This window comes from Saccostrea echinata, unplaced genomic scaffold, assembly GCF_033153115.1.
Source record: "Saccostrea echinata isolate AGI-Se365-2 ecotype Australia unplaced genomic scaffold, CSIRO_AGI_Sech_v1 ptg000040l, whole genome shotgun sequence".
In the NCBI taxonomy this organism is placed as follows: domain Eukaryota; kingdom Metazoa; phylum Mollusca; class Bivalvia; order Ostreida; family Ostreidae; genus Saccostrea; species Saccostrea echinata.
Genome location: NW_026889789.1, coordinates 6,741,053 through 6,752,245, shown reverse-complemented (window position 1 = coordinate 6,752,245; position 11,193 = coordinate 6,741,053). Strand labels below are relative to the sequence as shown.

General features: G+C 33.9%; 1 protein-coding gene across 1 annotated transcript; it reads right to left on the bottom strand.

The window, feature by feature from the left end:
* Window positions 1-263: 263 nt before the first annotated feature.
* LOC133200566 (uncharacterized) lies at window positions 264-944 on the bottom strand. Its single transcript, XM_061336346.1, has one exon. The coding sequence runs from the start codon at window positions 942-944 to the stop codon at window positions 264-266; it is 681 nt and encodes a 226-aa protein (XP_061192330.1).
* Between the last annotated feature and the right edge of the window lie 10,249 nt (window positions 945-11,193).

Below are 11,193 nucleotides of genomic sequence, written 5' to 3'. Positions count from 1 at the left end.
TCAAAACGTTTGTGCAAATCATTTTCATTTAGTGTTGTAATAATAAACCTCAAATAATTGTTGATTAATTATTTTTTCCATCTGTATTTTTAAGAAATCCATTGAAAACAAGCGTTGAAGCTTTAATAGGTTATCCTGATATTAAATATATACGTATGTACAGTCATGCATGTAATTTATTGTATTTATTTATAAATGCGTAATATCATGGCTTTCAATACCGGTACCGTTGTCTTTCATTAATGTAATATTATTGATGACTTTTAGGATGCATCTGTAAAAATCAGATCCCCGTCCTGTGTCACTGTGTGGTAACCTTCAGATCCACCACTGGTTTTTATCTTCTCTATCTCATTCCCCTGTAGATCTGTTTGAACAAGATTACCATCCCAGTCACTGATGCAGAGTCTGTCTGATTGATCTAGTGATACATGGAATACATCATCAACACCTGGTACACTGAACTCCCTGACCTTGCTGACAGTGGTAGATAGAGACAATGTTTGTTTCTTGTCAGATTTCTTTCTGTCTTTTTTCATCTGTTTATATGTAGGTTTCATTGCTGTGTTGTAGACACTTTCAATAGGTCTTATTTCCCTCTTCTCTGCTTTAGTGTTGGGGACATTTATTTTACCAAGTAATTTGGTGACATCACTTTTGCTGTATTGACCAGCAGTAAATCCTGGTGTGACTGGTTTTGTTGTCTCTGGTATGGATCGGATCTTTAGCTTCTTCTCAGACATTAATTTCTGGAGATCTGAAGAGGACAGGCATATGTGGAGCTCTTTGATAAGGTCATTAAGATAAGTGAAATAACCATCCAATGTCTTATCTTGGGTTTTTAGATCTTTAAAAAGTGAATTTTCTATCTGGTCTAGCTGCTTCATGTTCTCAGATACGACTGTGTCCATCAGACTTTTCAGGGACTCACCTTCAGTCTTCATAGATGTTCTGATGTGTCCATAATGTGTTTGATTTCAGAAGAATCTTCTTTAACTTCTTTCTTTCTGTAGGTCTTGTGACGTTGGGAGAAAGTACTCATGGATCTTGGAAAATTCTTCTTGAAAATCATCAGACTTTTCTGCATAAATTGTCTCCAGGTCAGTATATATATGCCCCTGATGCTCTCTTTGTGTGGCACATTTGAAACATACTGGAACTAGACATTCTTCACAGAGCATGTCCACATCCTTAGTGGGGTGGATCATGCATTTCTCCACAGGAAGTTGTCGTTTGCGTTGCCTGTAAAGGACCACGTCATGGTTCTTGTTTTCTGGACTTTTCAGATGTTCATCTCTGCATTGTTTACACAGTCTTCAATGACAATGGTTGCAATAGTACTCGCAATTTCCCTCACATTCTTCACTGCCACATTCTAAAAAGTGTTGATCTCTGCGGGGAATATCAATTTTAGATAAAGCCATCTGAAAATAATAATAAAAAAAAATGTATTTTGAAAAGAACAATTCTCATTAAACAGGTTGGGAACAATCGCCCAAATGGGTTATAATAACCCGTTTGGGATATAATATCCCAAATGGGATATAAATTTACAGTGCAAAAAAATGAAAATTTTTATTTTGGCTATAAGTATCATAAATCCGTATCAAAATACTTTAAAAGGAATAACTTTTGGCAAGCAAGTTTTTCTGCAACCCTAGGTTGTTAAACTGATCCCCAAGAAGTTTACAGTCGTCATACAGAAAAACTTGTTAACCAAAAGTTATTCCTTTATAAGTATCTTGATGCGGATTTATGATATTTATAGCCAAGATAAAAATTTTCATTTTTTGCATTGTAAATTTATATCCCATTTGGGATATTATATCCCAAATGGGCTATTATATCCCATTTGGGCGATTGGTCCCAACCTGTTAAAGTTTATCTGTGGTCCCCGATTACTCGTCAAATTTCGAACATTTATTAAAAGATTTAAAAATTAAATTTTGTTATTAAGTAATGTCTTTATTATTTGAATCATCATCTAGAAATGTCAAACAATATATATAGGCAGCATACAAAGTTGCATGTTGAAGATATGGTCCTTTGATTTTCAGTGACAGGTACACACTTCAAAGCTTTCATCAACACCGAGCACAGGTCATAAAATTTCCACCCTATACCTGCACATCTGCCATCCCATAGTCGAACAGTGTGGATGTTCTTAAGCAAGCCAAAAATTTTTGTAGGGTGTACAGTGGCATATATTGAAAAGAAAATCAAAAATGCATCAGTCTACTTTTGTAATTTTAAATGTAGCCCGTTTCGGTTCAATTACTACAAAACCATTAGAGACTGTTAGTGTTTGTTTACCATGAAATATATGAAGATAACGAACAGTATCCAAGCTCAAAAGTCCATCAACAATACAAAATAGGAGCAGAGCAAACACGGACCTCCAAAACATCAGAGGTGGGATCAGGTGCCATGGAGAAATGAGCATCCCCTGCCGACCTGTCACACCCGCCGTGTGTTCCTTGTCATGATCGGGAAATAACGGAAAAATCAGTTGACAATTCAGTGTGTAAATAATGGCCTAACAATTAGTATGAAAAACGTCAGTCAGCATTTGACTCAATGATAAATTGTATTTGCTGACAAGGTTATTGTATCGACTATAGAATTTACGAAATGATGACTTCAAACGAGACTGCTGAAATTCTTGTTTCATCAACTTGTTTGTCAATAATTTTAGAAATTGTGCATACGTAGAACATGCTCTTGCATATCGAATTGCGAATCGTATCGGGACCGGATTGGATAGTAGTTGACCTAAATCGATGTATTCTCCCTTAACAAATTTTTGTTTGATTGATTCTGAAACGATTGCCCCCAAACTACCATATATACTATCAACTTCGTTACCTGTTGTTTCAACATGATAAGCAGACTCAAAAATGACATCTGTTACATTGATCGAAGGAGTAGCCAGAATTGAATAAGTTGAAGTAGTAGAACAGGTTGTACTGGGTGTGTTTTCCTCTGATACTGGGACAGAGATATCCAGTGTTGAAACTTCTGTGGATGTAGAAACTGATCCCCTTTTTTCTTTTACCCGGTGGTGCTGGCTTGGCAGCGGATTGACGCTTCACCGGCTTGGCAGCTGGTTTTCCACTCGGCATTCTGCTTTTCTGAAAAACTTGAGATGCAAGATATGTCTGCTCTTCTTCGTTCTTCAAAGGAAAAGGAAGTACCTAGGATTCGACAAAATGCCAAAAGTTGAACAATCGGGGAAATGCTAATGACCCGATAACCCTAAATATGGGACTCTCTGATAACGCGATTTAATTTTCAGCAATTATATCGAAATATGACCTACAGTGGGGAGACTACTTGTAAATATGGGGGAAAACTTAGAGAAAGTCGGGTTTGGGACTGATGAAATAATAGGCATAAAATTAGATTTAGCATTTGTGTGGGTTGAATTGAATATGTAACCGGGAGTAGAACTCTTAAATGAATAAATTAACAAAGTTACTAGCCAACTTGGCTTAAAGCAGTAAACTATCTCCAGCTATGTCTGTCAACCCAGGTAAGGGGATATCAGAACTATGATCAACGCTAAATGAAAACACAGTTGTAAGTTTATATAAATTTAATAAAGTTAGAATTAAGCTTTGCAAATGATAACAAATAAAAAATAATAATCAAAATTTAACAGAGAATAAAGTCTTTAAAAATTGCACAGGAATGAATAAAGTTGTATCAAAAATATAATTTAATTTGCCAAGTGAATAACAAAAATCTCAATAAATAAATAAGAAGTTTATGAAAAATTTAATAGAAAATGGGAGGAATGTGGAAAACCTATGAAAAATGAAAGATGCTTAAAAAAAATATCTATATCCCTACTGAGTCTCCATACTTATAGAAAAAAAAATGGGCAAAAATATATACAACTGAAAATGCCAATGAGCTGGAAAATGTCAGGAAAATGAGCGACACCACCCTAAATAAACTCTATCTATCAATACTCTATACTGAATTATGAAAAACGGCACTAAATCTGGACTACTATTAAAAATAACTAACCCAGAAAATAAACCAACACCAAAATGTGAAGGGTAAAAAATAATAATAATAGTAAATAGCGGTTCTAGGAATAAGACCTGTTATCTACATTTCCTTACACCAGGCTGGACTTGGAAAGGGAACCTAACTTATTTACAAGTTTGGCTTTCCAGAAAGCCATAAATGTCATCTCTTTGGCTTCATGAATGTCACAGAATAAACAGTGGAATGTTACATTATTTTTTCAGCTATTACATGCAGTAGTATCGCTTTTGAAAAAAAGGGAAGGGGGGAGAAAAAAATCGACGACTTATCTGAACAATCTTTGACAAGGGGAAAAAGGGGCTGTCCAAACTCCACATTTTCATTTCTTGAAAGGGAGGATTAAAACTTTTCCAACAAACATATTTTATATTATAGTACATTCCCATGGGATGATTTGACGTACCATACTGCAACAAAAGATGGAAGATGGGGCAAGGACGCGCCTTTGAATGAATATTTTTAATGTTTGGGAAAAACATGGAAGGGGGACGACCCTCCTGTTGCTACATGCCTATATTATTTTACTTGTTGTAAATATGCTTTATTCATTTTGAATATTTTTTGTACAATGTCTGTAAAAAGAAATCTAACCACTGAGAAATATTCGTAAAAATTAGATATAAAACAATTGTTCCGTATGAAGATGGATAAAACCTTAGCGTTTCTTTTGACTTTAGTTTCTAGTCGCCTACTATAACAGCAAAGCAGTTTTAAAGCGCTAACTTAAATTAATCCGAACCTCAATTATAATTTCCAAAGATTTTCCTTATTTTAAACGTATCCTCTGAAGTGACTTGGCTATCGAGCCACTGGGAATATCAAGGAAAACATTGAGACACTCCTGCATCATATCCTTCTGCTGCCAATATGCAGATTCATGTGTTAACGCTATATTATGTATATATAAGTACATGTACACGTATAAGCTTGTGGGAAAATAGCATGCATAGAGAGGTTATAAAATTGAAAAGTTACCATTTAAAATTAAGTATTGGCACACTGAAAAGAACCTCAATCTACCAACATCGATTTTATACGCTGTTTCACGAGACACACTTTTTATAATTTTGGCTTTATTTCAAGAATACGAGGAGTGATTTTTTTTTTTTACTTTTTTCCATTAACAAAAAAAATGCAAATTAGAATTGCATAGAGAATTAAATTGATAAGTTGCTTATTTATTAATCCTTAAAAAACCTGAGCCAGGTCAAGAAAATTGTGTTTTTCCTAAAACTTTTCCGCAGGAGTAATTTTAAAGAAAAAAAGAATAGTGAAGACATCCGAGAAAATACTCATAATGATTCTTTACTATTTTTATTCCAATGCCTGCAGCACTGAGCTACTTAAATCAGAGACATTAATTTATGTTTCTGCTTAAATTGTGCTTTTAGGTAAAATTTCTTTTCTTCGAAATTTATTTTTTTTGAATAAGTTCTGTTTTATTTTTCATATACGGCAGTAAGTACATATAAAAGTTAAGTTTTTGCCATTATATATATGCATTTAACGTGAATGTTTTCACTGTTTTCTTTCGTCAGTAAATCTTGGATCCACGCCTTGGCTTATACATTCAATATGCCATGTTTTGTGTATTTTGATCCCCGCGCGCTGACCATCGTTTCTGCTTCTGCCAAGTATTGCCCACAATCAACAAGCTGATTATTATGGCAAATTTAGTGCGCATGATATGACCAAAAATTAAAACTTTAAAAGGTTAATATTAATAATATTTCTTACTTATGGTTAGAAGATGATCACCTGAGACCTAAAGGTGTCAGGTGTATTTGCCGAGACTATCATTCCACTCTTTGATGGTCCAAGGGAAATAGGAAAACTTTTTACGCAATAACCTAGATACAATGTTTATGTGTATTTTGAAGACCACCACCCCAGCAATCCAACCTCTATTATCCTAATGAACCCTGTGTAGTTTTACTTTAAGATGGACCATTTTGTAATAATAAGGCAGAACGCTTAATTTTGTTTACATCTCTATATTTAGAAATCGTGTCATCGTCAGGTCATTTGCCAGACCACCAGCTTATCGATGGCAGCTCACACTAGGACTTCACTTCCGGAAAACGAACTTAATGTGTCATCTCCCGAGGGAGATGACAATAAAACCCTAACATCCTAACTAATCATAAAGTGCTTGCTCAGCACGTGCTAAATGAAACCTAGAATGCCGTGTACCTTGAGGTTGGCATTAAATTAGAGATAGTGTGCCATGAGGCTTATCCCTAACCAAGTGAAGTAAACTGCTCGAACCACAGCTTTAAATACCCTAGCTAGGTCCAAAAATAAAAGCCAATAAACATCAAAGATCCTATAGCTAATATAACCAATCAGAACGCAGCTATCAAAACCACTACGGAAAGACTGCCAACATGGATGACACTTCCTGTTTAAAAAGTAAATCATGTGGAATTTCAACACATGGACTAATTGGTAAAAGACAAATAATAAAAGGGTTTTACGTAAGTAACAACTGAAAACATAAATAGGATTATCAGACTGAAATATCAGAAAATACTTGCAAAATATAATTTACGAAAGGAGGGTTATGAAATTAAAATCTAAATCACTACAAATACAACTAGCATAAGTTTTATTCCAAATATGCATTTTAAAAAGAGAAAACCTGTGAATGAAAACTTGAAATTATTTTTAGTAACATTCATAAGTTTTTGATTCCAACGAGGAAAGCTGAAGAACTTTAGATCCACCCTTCAAAGCTGTTGCCATCAGTTATCTCAGATCACTCTCAGGGGTATTTCAGTGATCAGCACTAATTGCTCTTTTATTGAGTTCAATCCAAAGCTTTAGCGGACGAATTTTCTTGCCATGTCTGAGCATCTCAAGATTTCTACTTTGCTTTGGATTGGGCCAAATTTTGTCAATTATCCAAATTTTTAAATTATTTACGCAAGATATTCAATCTTTAGTCAAGAAGCTTTCCAATTTTCATGAACTTTACTTAATCCGATACATTGAAAATAGGCCGTTTTGTGGTCAAGATTTCTCATTTTTCTTTTCGAGTTTGGGTAACTCTCTGGTCTGTCTGTTCGAATTTTCACAACCAGAGAGCTACAGTTTTGCAGCTAGGATTGAACAACCATATTGAAATGTGAGCAGTCACTGTCTGCTTGCGGTAAATCAACTGCAGGCGTATGTTACCATACATCATCATGATAATTGGAAAAGTGTATCTTATAGCTTTTTGTTGACTCCGGGTTAGGGTTAAGGACTTTGTTTGCATCTTACGGACTTTGGTTACTACTTACATATTGTGACCAAATGAGCAATGGTGATCAGAAGAAAATGAACGACCGCATTCAAAGCATATATTATTCTATATATGTCTCCCAGTATTGAAGTTTGGAGCCGGACACAAAAAAGATAACTGAAAGAAAGTCGGACGGACATTAACAACATGTACCATAAAACGTCACAGTTTACGGCAGACGCATAACAAGAGACCCATGGGCCACATTGCTCACTTGAGAACCTTGGCAACAAAAAGTAAAAATCAGTTCAGAAATTAAAGTTTACAAATATAAGTGAATCAACACTACCTGAGGATGCTTCTTTATTAAAATGACTAATCACAGATTTCCTTTTCTTAGGAGGTTGGATCCTGCTATCAAAAGTATAAAGAATTAAAAATGTTTTAGTAAGTATATTTTTAGAATCTACACACATCGTGCAATTAAAAATCAAAACAAGAAATGTGGGTCAGTGCGCTTCTTTTAGCGTTACGAGCATTTGATAAGACTTTTTACACTGTAATTACTTCCAAAAAATAAATCAATATTTCGAAGTTTTCCCTCCAATGTTTTTTATCCAAATAAATCATGTCTTGAAAAGAAACATTAAAATTTTGACAACGAAAAAGGTTCAAATTACTTCGCATAATGAATTATTTGACCTTTCTGCACTCAAAAATGTCATTTTTCTGGCATCAAAAATTAAGCAAGCAATAAAATCATTTTAAAGTATTCAGATTTTGCTGGCTTTCAGTAGAATGGTTGATATTTTCTTATATATCAGAAAACAAAATTAAAAGTGGGAATCTGTTATGTAATTTTTTTTTTTTTTAGATATTACTAAAATACTGTTAAATTTTAGCTTAAAGTGAAGCTATTTTTTTCTGACTTTTACAAAATATTTGCTTTATTTGTCACAATATAATGATTAAACTTATGAGAGTTAATTAAATAAATAATTTGGGACCAGTATAACAAATTTCACTGCACAAAATAACTCTGTGTGCAACCTGCATGGGAAAATAGGAATCCAAACTTACAGTACTGCAAATACTTCAAAAGAGTGCAAAGTACTGAAAGTACTGATGGGAGTTGATTTTAATGACGGTTTCAATAAAATTAAAATTCAAATCATGTAACCTTGTTCACAACTTTATTTAAATTATGTACAACATAAATGCTTCATAATTTGCTATATGAGAAGCAAATGACTAAGAGGATGTCACGATTCTACAGAGTCAAAGAGGTAAGGTTTGTTCTAATTTGTCCATAACTTTTCAGTGATATGCGAAAACGTGTTAGATTTCACCTCTGCTGAAATTTTTTCCAGTATTTAAGGTATTTTTATTATTAAAATACTGTGTTGTAGCAACTTAGTTTTTTGTCAGAATGTGATAAACAATATTTAAATACACGTTTGAATTTGCATAAAGAAAAAAAGTCTAATTTGCATGGTTGCCATATTGCTTTTAATATGGCTTATTTATGTTCAATACATTACATGGGGGTGGGGGGGGGGGCAGATTAAAAATATCAATTCGGAATAACTTTTTCCTTTTTTTGGCTCTATCATTTAACGTGTCCAGGATCGGAATGCACTTTTGTTTTTCACAAAGTGACGGACAGTTGTTGAGTCCTTTTGAGTTTGAAAGTCTGAAGCGAAGCTTCATTACAATGGTTCAGAAAAAAATGTGGTAAAAGAGCTTGGAAGGTCTATATCAAGTAAATTTAGAAATATTTGCCATTTTCTGACTGATTTTGTTCTCATCTTAGGTGAAGGTATTGAACGTGTACTTTCAGTTTCTAAGATAATAATACGATTCATTTTGAAGTTGAAAATCACATTGGATATAGAATTTAGAGAAAAATGATCAACACTCCCGGTGGAAAAAATGAAATTGTTTTTTGGCCTATGGAAACACTAGTATGGAATTCATTACTGACATAATATGATGAGAATATCGTCAAACGGTCACGTCACCATTAATTCATGAATATATTTTAATTGGCATTGTAGAATCCAAATCTATTGTAAAAAGTAAAATATCATGCAGACTTTTTTAAATATAGGTCCAGACAAAAAAATCTGCTCAAGGGCTGAGGAGGGAACCTCTTTAAAATTATTTTTAAACACACTTCCAATCCTATATATGTATCTACCTATGTAAAACTTAGATCCCCAATTGCGACCACACCCTACTCGTGGAGAGGGGTCATGATTTGAACAAGCTTAATTTAGTCTACACTTCCTTTGGATTCTTCCTTATCAATTTGACTAATCATGGTCTCGCTGTCCTTGAGAAGATTTTTTCATATTAATATATTCCTATATTAAACTCCCCCATTGTAGTCCCTACCCTACCCCTTGGGGTCATGATTTAAACAAATATGAATCTACGCTTTATCATAAGGTTTCATGTAAGTTTCAGTTTTTCTGGCCAAGTGGTTTTTGAGAAGATTTTTTTAAAAGATGCCGCCAAATTTTCAACGCTTCATAATAATCTTAAAGGACAGCATGGTTCTTAATTTGAAGAAAATTTAATTCCCTTTACTCATGGATGCTTTGTTGCAAGTTTGGTTGAAAAAGTCCCGGTGGTTCTTCAGAAGAAGTTGAAAATGTTAAAAGTTTACAAACGGACGGATGGACCGAGAGACAGAAGAAGGCCGGATAAAATGTAATCAGAAAAGCTCACTAGAACTTTCAGCTCAAGTGAGCAAAAGAACACTTCCTGATATGATAATAAATGTGAGGGAGCATCTAATGCAATAGAGGGACATTTTTTTACTTCCTAGAGGGAAGATTTTCAGCATAGCATTTTGTGCATACAGGGAAGATTTTGTTAGATTGTAGAGAACCCGAGAAAATTTTGTTACAGAGAAAATCTTCCCCGTGAGCCATAGATGGAAAGAGAAAAAGATTGGAAAAGACAAGGTTTTTGTCATAAACTTAAAAGAGAAATATTTAAATTGAGATAAAGCCACCGCTGAATACCACAATGATTAAATCAATTCTTTCCTTATTTTGATTTCCATCGGAATAGGCATTGAAATTAGGGATGGCAATTTGTTACCTGTTAATCGATCACTCGTAATGGGTTATAAATTCTGTAATCGGTTAGTCGGAATAAAGATCTCTCGATTTGAACGCAATATCATAAAAATTCAATTAAAAAAAATGCAAAAAATGTTAGAATGTTTGGAAGGTTCCCGTTTTGCCCACATTTGAAAATTAGTTGTCTACGAAAAATGTGCGAAACTGGAAATGGTCCAAGTACGATGATACTAAATTGATGTAGTCTATACTATAGTTACTGAATAAAGAGTAATAAAACAAAAGGCAGTCATACATATTTTGAATCATGCAATTCATAACAAGGTTTTAACACAGAAAAATTTACCATGATAATCTTTAATTTTCCTGTAATTATACGGTTTACTCAACTTTCATTGACTTTTCCCATTTCATCTAATTATGCATTAAATGTAAAAAGCATAAAAGTTTTTGTCTTTAATATTTGTTTGGAAAACCCCCCAGATAGGAATAAGAATTAAAAATTTGGACGAGTTCTACTTCTTATTTATTTATTTTTTTCTAATACACTGATTGATTACCTAATTATCTAAGTATCAAACTTGTACAAAACGGGAACACACCGCATGTTCACCTTTACTTCAATCTGATTAGGAGATAATTTAGGCTCTTCGGGTTGGCATCGTCGGGGTAATTAGTTTGTGTGGTGTTAATTGCTGTTTAAACACCTTGTTGTTACCCAGCTTTCCCTGTATTTCTTTAATGGTTTTAATGAAATGTTCGTTAAGTACTGTGGACTGATTATAGTGTGTATCGGTATATCGTTTAGCCTATGCAGTT

Coding starts and splice junctions, on each gene's coding strand:
- LOC133200566 (XM_061336346.1), bottom strand. CDS start 944: ATGAAGACTGAAGGTGAGTCCCTGAAAAGTCTGATGGACACAGTCGTA.